Source organism: Cryptotermes secundus, unplaced genomic scaffold (assembly GCF_002891405.2).
Source record: "Cryptotermes secundus unplaced genomic scaffold, Csec_1.0 scaffold40, whole genome shotgun sequence".
NCBI lineage: Eukaryota > Metazoa > Arthropoda > Insecta > Blattodea > Kalotermitidae > Cryptotermes > Cryptotermes secundus.
In genome coordinates, this window is record NW_019730583.1 from 865,762 (window position 1) to 884,211 (window position 18,450).

An 18,450-nucleotide genomic window follows, 5' to 3' on the forward strand; every position below is an offset into this window, starting at 1 on the left:
CCGTAGAAACCGACATGTTGCGAAATATTGCTCAGAATATTATATTTCAGCAACCTGCTGCAATGTATACATCTGACTTTGGAGTTTTTGCACCGTCTAGGTGCAACGAGGTTGACTGGTCCTTTATTGGAAATTATTTCACTACATGTTTCGGCCTAACTTGCCATCTTCATGTGTACAGGTGTTGTGGGCAAGGATACTGCTGCTTACTGCAATGCGGTTTTTCTTCTTCCTATTGCAGTAGCTACATGTTATTTATGGTTGCAAGTGGTTTTGGTGTTGGTTGGTCTGCTTGTGGCTGCCTTGAGTGTTCTCGTTGGGGCGTGTGTTTTGTTGCCTGTTGATTGGCCATCGCAGTCGTTCGTTGTGGGTATTTCGTTTTCTATGAAAGAAACAATCAACGACGTTGCACTTAGACGGGGCAAAATCTCTAAGTCAGATTGCTTAGAACTTCGGATTTGAACGGACTTATTGTCTTACTAAGTAAACTAATCTGTGTTGAGAAAGCAACATGTAAAGCGTACGTTAAGTCCTCGCGTAATGTTTCGTTTCTTGATATTACAAGCATAATCACTTATGCAATATTTTCTCACTTGAAGAATCTTCCGTTCTGAGATTTGTCCAGACACACAAAACCATGTTATGATACTTTTTTAATAAATCTCGTCGGACGTCGTTTCTAAAGTCAAGCGAGACTGACTGTGTTTGATGTCTGAAAATTAAAACGATTTATTGTCTCGCTGACAAGCAAATTCCCTTCCAATAATTGTCTAACTGGATTCATTAGTAACTTTTATCTGCACACACAGAGACAGAATCAACCTGGCCGTGCTCTCCCTCATAGAGAACGGAGAGCTGACGAAGTTGAAGAACCGCTGGTGGTACGACCGAACTGAGTGCAAGCATAGCGACAAACAGGCAAGTACTGTGGGCCATTAATCTCTCTAACCGCTGTTCCAGGAACTGCTGAAGGCAAGTCTTGTATCAGCAATCTTTCAGAAACGTTCGTCTGACTCTTCGGAATCCACCATTTTTCCATACTCAATTACTCAGTGTCAGCATGGAAGCTGACAAATACGTTATCGATGGCGGTTCGTGTACCATATGAGCATTCATTTAACCTATAATAACCTAAATTTCATTCCAGAAGAAATTACGGGCACATTATAAATGGGATTTGCTTAGTGTCATTCAGTTGGAAACCCTCTCTCTCCCCATTTTCTGTATAAGGATATGAAAAACTTAAATTTTACCTATTGTTTTGTATGGACATCTCACTTTGAGTGTCTGAGTTCAGAGAGACGTTGAGAATATTTGGATGTATGACAAAATTTTTTTAAGGAGAGGTTTTCGAAAATTGTAAAATGAGGAGCTTCATAATTTGTGCCCTTCGCCAAAAATTATTGATTACTGCCCATGTAGTACACATGTAGGAGACAAGAAATGTATACAAACTTTTAGTAAAAATCCTGAAAGTAAAGTGTCAACTGCGAGAATTTAGCCTCAGAAATAGATGGAAATGAATGATCAGTATCATTCCGCTTTACCCTGCTTTACTATGTAACATATGCCCTTTTAAAAATATGGGAAAATAGGTAAGAAACTAGTGAACGATTTATATCTAGTTGCAAGAACATTCTAATTTAATAATTGTGAGCATCTTATGAATTAGTAACATACTTCTGCAGTGGTTTGTGGGTACCACCAGAAGAGTTATATACGCAGTCGTTATAATCCAGCCACAAATACAGCGCTCTCAGAACATGAAATGCTAATATTCAATGTATTACCGTATTTACGCATGTATAGGCCGCGTGCGTGTATAGGCCACAGCACAATTTTCAGAGAGAAATTATAGAAAAAATAATTTTCTTGGAATATTATTTCAAGAGTAGAACACCCTGTATTACTAATTATGAATATATATTTTTTTAAATGAAGTGTGATTTCGAATATTTCGAATATAAGCCGCACCCCACTTTTCCTCTTGAATTTTTGGCAAAAAATGTGCGGCCTATACATGCGTAAATACGGTATTTTGTACCAGACAGAGGAACTTGCCGTATTTCCCTTCAGGGTCTTGGGGTGGGCTGAAACTGAGTCCACTTGGTACGTCGGCCACTAATTGTCCTATTGTAGTAACCCCAGATGATAGATAACGATGAATGGAGCAGTCGGTGGAATGACAATTGACAGGGGAAATCGAAGTACTCGCAGAAAACCTGCCCCAGTGACATTTTGTCCATTACACATCCCACAGAACCTGAGCTGGGATCGAACCCGAGCCGCCGCGGTGGGAAGCCGGCGACTGATCGCCTGAGCTATGGCACGGCTTCACTTCAGGGTCACTTGGACACTGAAGAATGAAGCAGCTGGTTACACTTGACCATAATCAGTGACGATCTCGGTGCAAGGGCCAAATTACTATGGCCCACCCTTACACATACATACACACATGCACATATACGTACATACATATGCATATATATACATACATAATTTCACCTTGAGGTAATGTTCGCCTTTTCGACAGCTACAGATCTGATGCCCATAATAAACAAAGATATGTGGAAACTAAAATGGAGCTAGGCTATCTTACACAAGTAAGACAGGACAGTGAATGTAAAATAGGCCTAAAATGTTTTTTTTAAATTCGCATAGTGGGGGGTGGAGTCCAACTGGGTCCACTCGGCACGGAGGCCACTGATTGGCGTATTGTAGCCTGCACCGGGTGATTATGATGATGGAGAATTTGGCGGAATGAAAATTGGCAGGGGACATCGAAATACTAGGAGAAAACTCGCCCCAGCGCCACTTTGTCCACCACAAATCCCACTTTTCCAGACCCGAAATCGAACCCGGGCCGCAGTGGTGGAAGCCAGCGACTAACCGCCTTAGCTATGGCCCGGCCTTAAAATAGGCCTAAGTGAACTTATTTACTGTGCATTATGGTCTCATGCCTAAGTGAACTTATTTACTGTGCGTTATGGTCTCATTTTTACAAAGTTCTCATGAAGCAGGTATTTGAAATTTATATATTTATTAAATGAAAAAAAAATGCCAAACAAACTGCGACCTGTCGGTATTTTATGATGGTTGCATTTTTTCTATGTTTTTACCTAAAAATAAGTCCAAAGTTTAATTAAGCTGTTGCTCTATGCGTTCGGTAAATGTGGTTTTCCGTACGAGAGCCTTCATTTGCGCTGAACTTATATTACAGACTCGAGTTTAACATAAAATATTACGAAAACACATTGTGCTGCCTGCTGGCAAGGGTACCTTGAAGGCGAATATGTGGTGTGTACTCACAAATATTGAAGTGATGGTTCATATCTCAATTATCCAGCCTGGTGAAGTTATAACCTCATGCTGACCCAAAGCTTGAGGCACATTCTAACATCATCTTCCAGCAAAGTGGTGCACACCCGTATACCGCTAATATTATTCACTCAGCATGCGAACAAATTTGTGGATAGAGGAGATAAATTTCTTGGCCGCCCCTTTCACCTAACCTCAGTCGAGTTTATTCGCTTCTTTGGAAGGATGTAAAGGACGGAGTGTATGCGTACTTCCCAAAGTGGCATTGCTGCAATAGGTGAACCTACGCAGCTGCAATCACACAGGATACGGTGCAGCGCACGTGGTAACGATGAATTACATGTTACGTGTATATCGAACTACAAACGGAACTCATACCGAAATGGGGCCGATCACAGGGGCCGCGTGGTCTAAGACTTGAACTGTCTTCCCTGGCTCGAAATCAGGGATCGTAGGTTCGAATCTCACTCATGGCATGGACGTCTGTGTGCGTTTATTCTGTGTTTGTATTCTCTGTGTAGGTAACGGCCTTGCGACGGGCTAATTCCCCGTCCAAGGAGTCCTACCGACTGTGCATAGGATCAAGAAACTGAAAAAGCGGCCAAGGTCCAACAAAAGACTGTAGTGCCGTAGATAGATAGATAGACAGACAGACAGACAGACAGACAGACAGACAGACAGATAGATAGATAGATAGATAGATAGATAGATAGATAGATAGATAGATAGATAGATATCGAATTAGGAGAACACTCTTAAAATTAAAAGAAAACACTGTAATTTTAATTTACAATCGGTTTATCTCTTTAACTCATTGCATTCTACCTGTAATAAAATTCATATTTAAATTTGAAATACTGTCCTCCTATTGACGTTCTGTGTAGGTTTCGTTATTGAAGGGAGCAAAACGATATGAGGCAGATACGTTTATGCTCTCCCTTACGTCACATGTCTGACGCATTAGTCGGCGCGATGTAATGAAGAAATATTCCCTGTACCATTAGTTACACCCACTCGTTCCGATGGGTTGACAGAAGATCAAGGAGACTGTTCCAATATTAATGTTTTCCGCCGCCAAACATTTCTTGATTATGCTCGATTCTTCACAGAAGCTTCATCTACCACTAACAATTTAGTAGTTATCTATTCACATCACAACACGCACTTTCTCAGGTCTGGATGGGAATATGACTGGTGCCCAACTTCTTCAAACCACCAAATGAATAATATCTAAAAGTCTGTGACGATGGCATGTTGCTACAAGTATTATGTTTTTGGACATTATCATCATCTTGTCTATTTCCTAAAAAAAAAAGTCCTGTTTATTTTTTAAAACACAACGTTTCGGAGACTGGATCCTGTCCCCGTCTCCGGTAAGGAGATATGGGCTACCTCTATCAATTGGACCCAACTGAGTAGATTTTATCCGAGGACGGGGACAGAATCCAGTCTCCGAAACGCTGTGTTTTAAAAAATTAACAGGACGGTTTTTAGAAAATAGAAAGGACGATGGATAATCACCAAATACATAATACTTGCATCAAATGAATGTTCGTAATACACACTATAATCGTAATGTAAACAGATATCCGAGCTCTAAAAGCAATTAGCAGTGAAGCCGGGGACGAAAGCCACATGAACAGCGAGACAGCATATCATTTTACGACGTGTCAATAACAAGACGACACAGCAGCGGTTATAGGATGACTGGCAGGAGAAAACCCGCTTTGGTGCCACCTTATCCACCACATACCCCTCACGAACTGACCTAAAATCGGTGGAAAGCCGGCGACTAATAGCCTAAAGTATGGAATGGGCTGACGCAGCCTGTGAATAGGGAATGTTCCTCGTGAAAAAGGGATTTTCCTTGTGAGTAAGGGTGTTCCTAAGATTGAAGAGCCGACTGCATATATGTAAATTTTAGAAAGGTCAGAAAATTTGGAATTAACTACAAAACTGAACGAAACGCACATACATGAATATTTTCGTGGAAATTTGAATTAAAGAATTAGTTACATTCGAAATATTGTATGGAGATAAAGGAAGGAAAGGCGAAAATGAGGGCAGACAGAAGGAAAAGAAACTTTCTTTTGAAAGAGTGATACGAAAGTGTACATGTTTTCCGTTCATCAGATCATAACTGATAACTCTCATTGCACTGTGTCCTATAGGAACAGGGATAGCGCAGTAGCTATAGCGACTGGCTACGGGATGGAAGGCAGAAGGGTCGGAGTTCGAGTCCTGGTAGGGTAGGGTCTTCCACGTCACTCAGACCGGCCCTGGAGCCCACCCAGCCTCCTATCCAATGGGTACCGGCTGCGCTTTCCCCGGGGGTAAAGCGGTAGGGGCGTGAAGCTGACCACTAAACTCCTTTCCCGTCTGCCAACTAAAACGCTGTAAACATTTCTCATCCTTTGATGTATGTTACATGAGCTTCGTTTCTCATCTTAGATTTGTCTGATGAAGTGTAAAAAGATGCAAATCTGCACACAATATGCATAGCCAGAGCTCCCGTTTCAAAATGGTATGTGCCGTTTGGGCCACGGAAAATACTGAAGGAACTAAGACTCTTTTAAATGTTAGTCAGAGATGGAACTGTTATTCTGAGAGCGCAGCAGCAGCTCACTCTTCAGTCTGACAAACACAATGAAAGAGAGGTAGAGTGATTCTTCATTACACTTAGGAGTTAATCTAATTCAAGGCCGCGCCGTAGCTGAAGCGTTTAGTTTCTGGCTTCCGACCGCGGCGGCCCGGGATTGAGCTTGGGTCTGGTCAAGTGGGATTTGTGGTGGACAGAGTGGCGCTTGGATGGATTTACTCCGAGTACTTCGATTTCCCCTGCCAATCTTCATTCCACCAAATTCTCCATCATCATCATAATCATCCGGGGCAGGCTACAATAGGCGAATCAGTGGCCGATGTGCCGAGTGGACCCGGCTGGACTCCACCTCCCACTATGAGAATTAAAAAATAATTTAATCTAATTCAGCTCTAGCAGAATGGAAAGCATTTATGAAACATTCTGATGAAAGTTTTTTGTGCGTGAAGACGGTGCAGGTCAACTGGAGGGAAAATTAAATGTGAAACTTTCAAGAAGTATCCTCTGTACTTTTAACCCCTTATCAACGAAACAAATTTCGGAATTTATTTGACTTTTACGTGACCGTTCGAATGAGATGATTTTATTGCTGGATGAACGTTATCTGTATCTGTCTCTGGAGCACATGACATATCCGAAACTTGACGTTGCAATGTCACTGCATCTCATCCACAGGATGCATCCCGTAACGAACTGTCGCTAAGCAACGTGGCTGGCATCTTCTACATTCTCATAGGAGGCCTCATTCTCGCCATGGCCGTGGCGCTCCTGGAGTTCTGCTACAAGTCTCACACAGAGGCGTCGCGAGCAAAGGTAATGTGTCAGCGTAATCAGTCAATTCAATGTTTCTTCTCCTCCCTAAGAATCTGAAACTCACTGAGACTGAACGGTATTGTTTTAATGACAAGTAATGGCTCAACTTCAGTTGTAACATAAAAATTTGTTTTATTATTATTGGGGTACGCGGTAGCGTAGTTGATTGAGGCACTATGCTACAAGACGGAAGATCCCGAGTTCGAGTTCCAATGAGGTGGATTTTTAAAATTACCTGATCCTTCCAGCCGCACTATTACCCTGGGGTGGACTCAACCTCTGACAGAAATGAGTACCAGAAATCTTCTTGGGGGGGGGGGGGTAAAGGGCTGCCGGCGTGTAAGGCTGACAACCGTACAGCCTTCTGTGAGCCGATTGTCTAGAAAACGTGGCAGCTTCAACCTCTTACAACCCTATGGACCTTCAAGGCCTGTTACAGGGATAAATTTACCTTATTTTTATTTTATTTTTCTTGCCTGTTAAAGCTAACTCCAATTTTTCTTGGAATTGTTATTAATTTATTGTTTTTATATAGACTGCCATATTTTGTATTTTGCTTCTTAAATATTTTTGTGTATTTCTATGTACTCGTGCCAACTTTGTAATTGGCCACTGTGCTCTTAAGTTTGCACGTAAATAAACACGAAGTGAATTATTATTATTATTTTATTATTATTATAGCAGTAGTAGTATATACGTTTGTTAACAGTTTAAGTGAAGACCCTTTCAGTTCCAAAGTGTGTACTCTATAGAGGCCACTGATAGGATGACTGGTGAATAATAATTTGGAAACGATAAGAACGGAATTGATAATGTACCAATTGTTCTCATTTAAGATATATGTCGGCATTTATCTTGAGGAACTGAGAAAGGCCATGAAAATTCTAACTCAGGATACACGCTCTCCGGACAGAGGTTTAAGGCCCGGACGTCATAATATGAAACTGTAAAGTTAACCACTCAGACTAAGATTTCAGTAACTAGTTTAAATGCTGTCAATGTTGTTAATATTTAGGTATTTCATTCTCCGTACATATTAATTGTAATGCATGTTCAAACAACGGCGTCAACGAGCTATAATCTGGGTGAGTCGCACAACATATAATCTCAAAACAAAATAGACACTACTGTGTCAACATTTGTTTTTATTCATGTCTGGTGTTATCGCTAAATTTTTCGACCCTTTTCCTGGGCCATCTTCCGGCCTACACGAATAAGATTTAGCTTCTGAATTGTGTCATTGATCAACAGTGTCTTATTTATCCATTAGTTAATACTCGGAAGAACTCTCCTGACTACAGAGTGAAAAATAATAATTATATTACATGAATATTATAATTTATGTTGAATATGACATCAGAAACACTACGAGAAATTTGTCTTAAGATAGGTTCAAAGAACGAAATATAAGCCGGTTCATTAACGTTTCCTCAGTGACATCAGAGTTTACGTAAACTTAGAGCACTTAGTAAGCTTGCTTCTTAACACGTCAGGTCCCGGGTTTTATGCTCGGGCCAGTGGCCATCTAGCCTTACTGAGGTTCTAGTAGTTTCCGTAGTTATTTTTAGTACACGCTGGGATAGTATTATTGCTAGTGGGGTGGGACTAAGTCCCTTGTACTGCGGCCACTTCTGGCCTATTGTACCCGCCCCAGATGATAGGTGAGGGTGATTGTGGAGCAATTGGTGGAATGAAGATTGGCAGGGGAAACCGAAGTACTCTGAGAAAACCTGCCCCAGAGCCACTTTGTCCACCATAAATCCCACTTGACCAGACCCGAGATCGAACCCGGCCCTCCGCAGTGGGAAGCCAGCGACTAACAGCTTGAGCTATGGCGCGGCCCGTCACTGGGATAGTAGCTTGAAACAGGCCACTTCCACATGCATCTTACATCAGACACTCGTCATTTCATTAGGTTTTATATAACACATTAAGCTGAGGAAGCGTTGTTGAAGGAGTCAAGAATTAAATTCAGAAACAATAATATTTAGAGAGGATTAATCCTCAAGTGTTTTCTGTAATCAATACTTTTTAAAAATAATTTGTGTATAATAACGTCGCAAAAACAGAATAATATTGTGGCTTACTTGCTCACTGGAAGAACTGTGCAGGCAGAGAAACAGCTGTTGCTAGGTAATGCCGTCACGCAACAATGAGGAGGTTTCACAATACGTGACGCGCACAGCTGTTGCTGTGGAGCAATTGGGTAAGTATGTGCGCGGTGACGTCACGGAACAATAGAAAAGGTATTGCAAACGGCGTTCTCTGTGAGTCCGCTCCGAAGCTATATGACACGACCGAACGAGTTTATTTCAGCGAGTGAGTGAGTGCAGTACAGTGCAGGGTTCAATTGCGGGGTTTTAACCAGTGGGCAACGTAAGCAGAAGATCCGTTAGCAGGAAACGTCTAGTGAAAATACTGTTGTAGTTATTTGTAGTTACAACCTGTAAGTGGTCAATAAATATATTCACCAATCCAAGCCCTGTCTATAGTCACTAATACACGTGACACTATTAAAGGCGTCAGATTATTTTCCAAATCTTCTGTCGTAATTTATGTTTTGCCTATGTGGTTCAAAAACAAACTGAAACAAACAAAGCGTTTTATAGAATGAGTGCTCCTGAATGACTATTTTCTGCACTGAAGTTACGTGACTTTTGCAGCCCGGCAAAGCATATAATTAGTAAGATCGTGACAATATTTTGTTTAATTAAACAGAAGTTCTGTTTAATGGACTTAGGTACACACATTAGTGGGACTGGATGAAAAGAATTAACTATTTTATAGTTTTTGAGTCTCCGAATGCAAAACCCTGTTGTGAAAACACCAATTTCTCATCACACTCAAACAAATAGGTGTTTCAACTTAGTACTTCCAAAATGTACAGGTTTTGGCCCATGTTAATTGTTCTTGGCGCTCTTTTCTGTCGTTAAAAAAACCACAAGGCAGAAAAGACGAGGAATCAACGTATGCCACAAATATTTGTCTGTGAAAAAATCCATCCTTAAAGAATGGTTTATTTGTGATTATTAGGACAGGAAGAGTTGAATATGGGCTGCTTGAGTAGAAGGAAATTAACATATATGTACTTGTCCTCCTGTTGCACGCAGATTCCACTGTCCGATGCAATGAAGGCCAAAGCTAGACTCACCATCGGTGGTGGCAGAGACTTCGACAATGGCCGGGTAAGTTTAACAGCATCGGAACCGGAAAGACAGCTCATTCACCGCTATTACAGCGCTTAACTCATACCTCGTGTTGCCAGCTCGTTTCCGGCCACAATTGCGTGGTGGAGGCATTCCAGATTGTCGTCCTTTGATTTTTATTATTAGAGAGTTTTAGAATATGCATAATTGTTTTTCATTGAGTTAATTTCCACGTCTTGATTTCTTCTCTTTTGTTTCCTTGTTCTTTTTTCCCATATTTCTTTTTTTCTTCAGTTGTACGGGCAGGAGTCATAGAAGGAAAATGGCGGGAGTGTCAGTCATCTGTCTGGACTTTGGCATCGCGTGAGTACTAAAACCCCCAAACAATTAAAAGAAGAAATAGCCTATTCACTCCGCTTCTACAGAAAGCGCACGTGAGCTTGTTTTCACTACACGATCTCTCCTTCCAGTCATAACTACACGGACACCTCTGTCGGCTCTTCGCTCCTCTTCCTTTCACCCGGGGTTGTTCAGATACCAAATTTTAAAAGGAGGAACAAACACTCACATTAAAGTGATTCTCATTTACGAGTAAATGTCCACTCTGATGATAAAGCATGATAAAGCCTAAACAGAAATATACAAACAATGAGAACATATAATATATTGGATAATTATCCAGTTGAAATTTATTATTTACAATTACGTGTTCATATTGCTATTAGAATTTTATTTAGAATTAAAAGCAAAAATTTCAGAGTTATTAAGTAGTGACATCTCGGTGATGGCTGATCCGGATGGAGAGAAGAGAAATGGATTTAGAATTTTGGTGCGTAAACCTTTCACAAATTCGTCATCTGGAAGACCGAGCATGAGCTGAGTGAACAGCTGTTAAGATTAATTTTTGGAGACCCGTTGCATGAGCGACCAGTTTCTGGAACTAGCACAGAATATTGAAATATGTAGCATTTTTAATGTTTTCATAAAATTTCTGAGATTGGATGGTCGGTCACTTCATGGCGTATACAAAATTTGTAAGATTTTAATAAAAATCTGTTAAAAACTTTAAAATTACGTGCAGAAAATTTGTAATGACAGTATTTTGGGGGGTTCGAAACTCTCGGAGACCCAAATTTCAGATATCCATTATCTTTATTGCAGTTTGAATAATATGAACTGCACTAATTGGCGTATGTTATCATCTCATTATCATCGATTACAAATCAGATAGTTAAATTAATTTAAAATTATTATAGAGTTTCATACAAACTGGAAAATTTTATGTAAGATTTGAGGCTTTCACGGCGGTGACTATGAAGAAAGCAGTCTTCTGGGATTTGGCACTGTGTATATGTGGTGTTAACCGACGTTTCGNTTTAGTTTTCCTTGTGGTCCATTTACGTTGCTAGAGATATAAGGCACAAACTACTCGTACTTTTATCTCACATTTTAATACCCCTTATTATTAAGTCATCCGGACTCTTACTAATTTATTGAAGGGAAGGCGACGCACTGCTTACACGGAATTCGAACTAATGACAATACAATGTTTTCTGAAGTCGTAAACAAAAAGATGTTCAGGCGTGCTGTATGACTCAGATCGCATTTTAGGTGTAGTACGGATAGCTGAGCCGGTATAGCGACTAGGCAACGGGCTGGACAACTAAGGAGTCAGGGTTCAGCTCCCAGTAGAGGTATGAGATTATTCTCTTCTACAACTTCCAGACCGGCAATGGGGCCCACCCAGTTTCCTATATAATGGGTATCGGGGGCTGTTTGGGCTAAATCAGCAAGGGCGTGAAGCCCACCCCTCGCCTGTATCTATTATTATTATTATTATTATTATTATTATTATTGGAGGGGGTGGGTTACCCCATGCACCGCTACCAGGGGTCTATTGTACGTCTCCCTGTGATATTCTACCAGTCTCTATACCCTACCGATACTGGTGCGTGCCATCAGTCCCGACTCAGCCAGCGAGTTCGGCCTCTACTGGCTCAGCGGTATCTAGATGCTTTCTCCATCTACCAGAGGCGTTAGAGACTATTGTTGGGCGGGAAACGTCCTTGTAATTTGGCTCAGAGACCTCCTTGAGGCATGATGTACTTTTACGTGCCGTAAAGCTATGACACGGGACCCACGGCTTAAAGTCCATCCCGGAGGACTTGTTCCCTGAATTTTTCCGCCCTTAAAAATTGCACGACCTCCGCCGGGTTTGAACCCGCGTACCTTGAGTCATGAGGTGGGAACGTTACCCCTAGACTACGGAGGCCGCTTTGCCTGTATCTAATGTCAAGGTTAATATTGGTGGAGCTATACCTCCACTCTTCTATAAAACTTCATGGCATGATGCTTAATTAATTAAGCCCAGGAACAGCTTTACTTTTTACCACCTCATGAAGTATCGGTGAGATCAACATCAGTGAACTTAGAATCAAGCGATGTATGAAAGTTCTGGCGGAACAGTGGCTCCTTCAGAAGGTTGTTTGCTAAAAAGTTATAAATTCATAATGAATTATATCGACACAAACGCAGACAGAGATTGAAAAGTGATGTAGGTAGAATGAGAAAAGGAAATCAGTTACCTCATGTTTAAATACTAAACACTGAATTAAATTTTGGAGTGAACTGCAAGACCTAATCCATCCAGAGTCAGAATAAAAATTTATATTCCCTAGCTCCTATTCTGATATTCTGCTGTACACACATGGTATTGATTTGTGCGCTACGTTTTGCTTTACTTTCCGTGCTATCAAAGTCAAGAAGTGTAGCGTGAGGTGAGCAGCCTAATTCTGCACTTAGACATGAGATTTTCTTTCAGAAGCGTGATATCACGCACAGCATGGGTAACATTTCCGCTCCTTCAGGGAACTGACGTGACCCTGCTGTTCCTCATCGCATGTAACGGCTCACAGTAGGGATGTGAAGATGTTAAGACGACATACAGAACAGGGGTGGGCCATTATTTTCACTTGCGGACCCTTTTACCAGCTTACCCAAAATTCAGTGACCAGTCTTCTCCGTCCACGTCAAAAAATAAACTCACAATATCTCTCTCGTGCCCGTACGTAGAAAAATTAGGCGCACACAAATAACACGAGATAAAGAAACCATAAAATAGACAAGGATTATAATAGTCCGAAAGTGTTATTTATTTACAATCTAGAAATAATTTAATTATATTTTAATGCCACTATGTATAGAAAATACATAAGGGAATATATAATTTGTTGTAGTCGTATTATTTTATTGTAGGTCGGATTAAATATTTACGGGCCGCTTTTACCCACCCGTGACATAGAAAAAGCTAGTGGCTTATCTTAGATACTAGAATTTGCCTATAATTGTCAAGGAAAAATAAATGTCTGGTTTTTTATTTCGACCACTAAAATACATGAACAAGAGAAAGGAATTGAATGTTTAGAAAAGGCGAGAGCAAACACGCAGAACATCGGGAAAAGGACACTATTATTTTTCTTTCAAGGTCAGTGCAATATATCGTTGCTAATAATTGAAAAATTGTCAGGATACTTTAATACATAAAATACCAAAAATCTTTTTATCAGTATCGATTTAGAAACATGGGTGTTTTCATACAGACAAAGCATTTCTGAATGACTTTGTAGACTGAATTGCATCCCTCTGTTACTGTAGCTTCACAGTTCTATCTAGGTTCCATGTAACATAAAGTTACAGGCTGCTCTCTGAATACACTGAGTGGCGGGGAAGAGAAGTGTGGCATTTCTTTCAAATTCTTATTTTGCCGGTTTTATTCTTTTATTGTTCCAGTTCTATGCAGAGTAATTAAGCGAATTCAGTTACGAAATCAGAATTTTACTCGTATTATAGGAGTCAAGAGATTTAAGCCAGAAATCTGCTGATGGGAACAGAGCAGATATCTTTGTCCTCATAAAACATATGACAAACATATACGTAAGCGACCCTACTACTCATACAAAAACACTTTGTATGAAAGTTGTGAATGTACTGGTTTCACCTCTCTTATGTTAGTACTGAGCGTCGAGTTTTATCTAACATAAACACAAATTCTGAAGTATTTACGGTATAGAATTTGTCATCCTCGCACCTAATTAAAAATGCATTGTCCAAAATTTGACTAAGCAATGAAATGTACATACAAATCATATCCCTGCACACCACACATTGAACTGAGCGGTTCCACAAACTCACATACGCTGACAGCTCAGTATCATGCACAGAGCGGTCCCCATCGCAGTTAAGTCTGGTGGATCGTCATTTTCTTAAAGGCATTCCTTACACTACAAATCAGATTGGCCTTCTTATTCGATGTTTTGATTCGGTCGCATAGAGGGACAGAGTTCTGTGTTGCTTTCAAAATAACACTAAAACACTTGTTATATTTAAAAGTAAGATTAAGTTATAGATAAGGCGGATAGTCGCTGGCTTCCCACCGCGGCGGCCCTGGTTCGATCCTGGGTCTGGTCAAGTGGGATTTGTGGTGGACAAAGTGGCACTGGGGCAGGTTTGCTCCGAGTACTTCGGTTTCCCCTGCCAATCTTCATTCCACCAATTGCTCCACAATCACCCCCACCTATCATCTGGGGTTGGTACAATAGGCCAGAAGTGGCCGGAGTACAAGGGACTTAGTCCCACCCCACTAGCAAAAAAAAAAGTTACAGATAACAGTTCACAACTGGAGGAGGGGGGACTTCACAGCGTAGACCGAAAGTTGGTTATGATTTTCACAGCTGATGATACGCTTAGAAACCTCTTGGGAGAGATAGGTGTAGACTGGAGTACACTATTATCGAGGTCCTTCGAGAAATAGGATGAGGATGTGAACTGGACTCATCTGGCTCAGGATACACTAAATGCGGCATACTATTGTTAACGCGAACATGAATGTTTGGGTTCTATTAAAGACAGGGGCTTCCTTCATTAGCTGAGCAACTATTAGAGCAAGTTTTGTTCAAATCGATCACATTCTTCACGGTTTTAGATCAGACTGCTTCTAAATATTATGTATAATATAATTTTCTGCCGGTCACAGTAGCCTCACGGTCTCAAGGCTGAAATGTGTTCTCTCGTTTGGACGCTGGGATCGTGGGTTCGAATCCCACTGGAGGCATGGATGTTTGGTATGTGAATGCATTTATTCCGTGTTTGTGTTGTCCTGTGTGTAGGTAGCGGCCTTGTGACGGGCTGATCACTCGTCGAAGGAGTCCTAAAGTCTATAAAAATGATTACGGAACTGAATAAGTGGTTTGGGCCCTGAATGGGCTTGAAGAACCATTGAAAAAATATATATACATAATTTTCCATAGCACATTTGGAATATTTAAAATTTATATCTTGGAGCTGCTTCTGAAATACACTGATGCATCTATTTATTCATTACGTCATGGATTTTGCCTGTTTTTTGTAAAATGTCTGTCCTATACAGCGCGCACTGTCACTGACTTATAGGCTCCTGTACATATGACAACCTTGGTGCATGCAACTGCCCAACGACAAAGTTAAATTACATTAATTTCTCTCTAACCCATTGTCTCTGAACCGATGAGGATAGACAAATAAGATTAATTTAACAGTTAGCCCATATATTTCCTTAAGAGTAATACAGAACTAAACGCTACTTTTCCTCAACCCATTACAGTTTAAAGATCAATAATGAAATATATCTTCATGCTTTGCAGAGAAAATGGGTAATATTATTAGCTTTATATCCACAAATTTCATCCACCCACACATCCACGATATTTTTAATTGAATTAATTATTTGTATTTTCAATGCAGTGTGGAACAGAAGCTGGAGGAAGTTATGAAGTAGTACATACTAGGTATGAATATAAGGACATAAAGTACATAGCCTGTGTGAGGAAAGTGAGTAATTTGCACAAAATATCAGTAGGAAAATCTGACGGGAAAAGACAACTTAAGAGAACTAGACCTAGATATAAAGATAATATTGAAATATATTTTAAAGAGCTAGGATATAAGCATGTGGAGTCATTCATTTAGCTCAGATAGAGCCCAGAAATAATTTCTTGTGAAAACGTGAACCCCTTAGATTCCGTAAATAGTTAGAAATTTCTTGATAAGCAGAAAGATTATAAGTTCACATAAAGACTCTGCTCCAGGAGACTGGCTTGTAAACACACAACATATTTTAAATTCTTAAAGCACTGAAATGTTGAAACAACGGCTAGAAAGCCACAGTTGACGTGGACGACAAAATAAATGTGAAAACTTTCACCACTTTATATCATATATTTCATGTGCCATGATGTCGGTGTATAACGGATTGATGTACTGTTCATAGTATTACACCCCGGCGAATCAGATCAACAGCGCAGAAGGAGACCAGGTTCACAGCAACACGCATACCCAGGTCTGATGGCGGTAAAGTGCAAGCTGCGTCAGGTCCGGACACCAGAGGCTGCCGGCCGCTTCAACTGACACCAGTGCATACATTCCCACCCACTTCCATCACCCACATTTAGATAAACACTATTGGAAATTACAAATTTAAGTGCCTCCATAAATTGAATTCAGTCCCTTCAAGAATGCGGCCCTCAGCGAAGGGACAACGGCGGCTACCGAGACTGTCAACATGTGTCACATGTGTTCTGACCGGATTTCCATTCAAAGAGCCAATACAATTTTCGTATCAAAACAAGAATAAACGGGGGATTCGTAAAAGAGGTGTCAATTTATATCAAATCTGACACTGTATTTTGTTTATAATACGAATGAATCATGCATAATAATTTGTTTTGCAATCCTCATGTTTTGTATATACATACAGTTAGTTAATTAGTTAGTTATTGGAGAGGGTGGGTTTCCCCATGCACTTAGACCTGTATTGATCCACTGTGCTTCCCTCTATGATTTCTACCAGTCTCTATATCCTGCCGGTACTGGTGCTTACCATCAGTCCCGCCCAGCCAGCGAGACTATACATACAGTTTATCTGAACATTTACTACAATGTTGCATTACACCACCATTCTTCTAAATAATTTTAAATGATTACTTATATGATATCCATGATAAGCACATGGGCTTACAGTATCAGTATTCCGATATAAATTGGCATATCTACGAGTAAATATACAAATCAAACTATGGACTCTATGCTTGTAACACAGTCACTGTCACTTCTGTCAATTTTGGTAAGGACACGTGACCACGAAATAAGAAAACTTCCTGCAGAAAAGTGAAGAAATAATTTGTGAACCTACAGCCTCAGATTCAACTGCCTGCACTAAATTACTCCGTTTTTTGTGGTATTTTACTCCTCTCAACCCTCCACGGATTGTACTCGTGCAATGTACTGCAATGGGACTGGATACTGCAGAATGCTGGGAGAGTATGCATTCTGTAGCAATACTACTGAAACTCTTTACATGGTAAGGTACGTTACCATAAGCCTTCTTCATGGTTGCTGTATTTGAATTGCCAGCTTGCAGAAGATACATACCGTATTTACGCATGTATAGGCCGCATATTTTTTGCCAATAATTCAAAAGGAAAACTGGGGTGCGGCTTATATTCGAAATATTCGAAGTCACACTTCATTTAAAAAAAAATTATATTTGCCAAATTTCGGAATAATTTCTACTCCTGAAATAATATTCTAAGAAAATTATTTTTTCTATAATTTCTGTCTGAAAATTATGCTGCGGCCTATAAACGCACGCGGCCTATACATGCGTAAATACGGTAAATGAAATGTCTTTCATTACTGCGAACTGGAATTTGTCCAATCAACTAATGCCATTAGAAAGAGTTGAAGATTTTATCTCACATAAATATATTCATTACTCCTAAATTAAGTGAGAAAGGACGGTCCAAAGCGAGTATAGCAAAATATTACACATTCATTTCATTCTTTTATAGGACAGTTTGCAGGTACGAGTATGCCGGAGTGTAAGAAATTCGGAGTGAAACGTTTAAGTAGATTCTAAAGGGTTCTGACGATGGTGGACGATACACAGAATTACTGGGTTTCTGGACTATTTCCATCGTGCGGAATTCTAGGTAACAGAAGGCAAGACGTTTCGGAAACTGGATGTCTTTCCTTATTCAGGTGAGGAAAGAAGACACCTAGTCAGTTGGGCCCCTTAGAAAGAGCTAATCTCATTCACTGAACGATGATTGAGATTAGCTCTTTCCAAGGGACCCAACTTACTACGTGTCTTCTTTCCGGACGATGGGAAAAAATTAAAAGAAAACAGTAATTCTGTGAAACGTTTAAGATTTCAATAGTTCAAATGTTATTCAGTAACACCACAAAAACTAATAAGGAACAGATAAAAATGTACATAAGAATGCGAATCTGAGTTGGTTTCTAATATTCCATCAACTTGAAAATAATATAACTACAGCTTAATATTTAGTTCATGCTGAGAGGCAAAGAGCATCATGAAATGACTAAGATTATAGAAAAGACGACTGTGGAAAACTGCAATGTTTTCTCTCAAGTTTCTATGGAAGGTACGAGAAGGATGTGCACACTTCGAAATACACGTAGCTTGTTTCCTGTTCAGTTCAGATAGCTGTAGAACTAGTAGGTCAGGCATTAAGTTCG

The 18,450-nt window shown here is 40.2% G+C and overlaps 1 protein-coding gene across 1 annotated transcript in view; it reads left to right on the forward strand.

Moving 5' to 3' along the window:
- The window catches only part of LOC111866339 (glutamate receptor 1), a 78,497-nt gene extending 62,233 nt beyond the window's left edge, over positions 1-16,264 (forward strand). Inside the window, exons 10-14 of the mRNA XM_023855187.2 lie at positions 810-918; positions 6,593-6,730; positions 9,841-9,915; positions 10,171-10,239; positions 16,181-16,264. Coding sequence (XP_023710955.1) covers positions 810-918; positions 6,593-6,730; positions 9,841-9,915; positions 10,171-10,191 — 343 coding nt within the window. The 3' untranslated portion in view covers positions 10,192-10,239; positions 16,181-16,264. The remainder of the gene's footprint in view (positions 1-809; positions 919-6,592; positions 6,731-9,840; positions 9,916-10,170; positions 10,240-16,180) is intronic.
- The last annotated feature ends 2,186 nt before the right edge of the window (positions 16,265-18,450 follow it).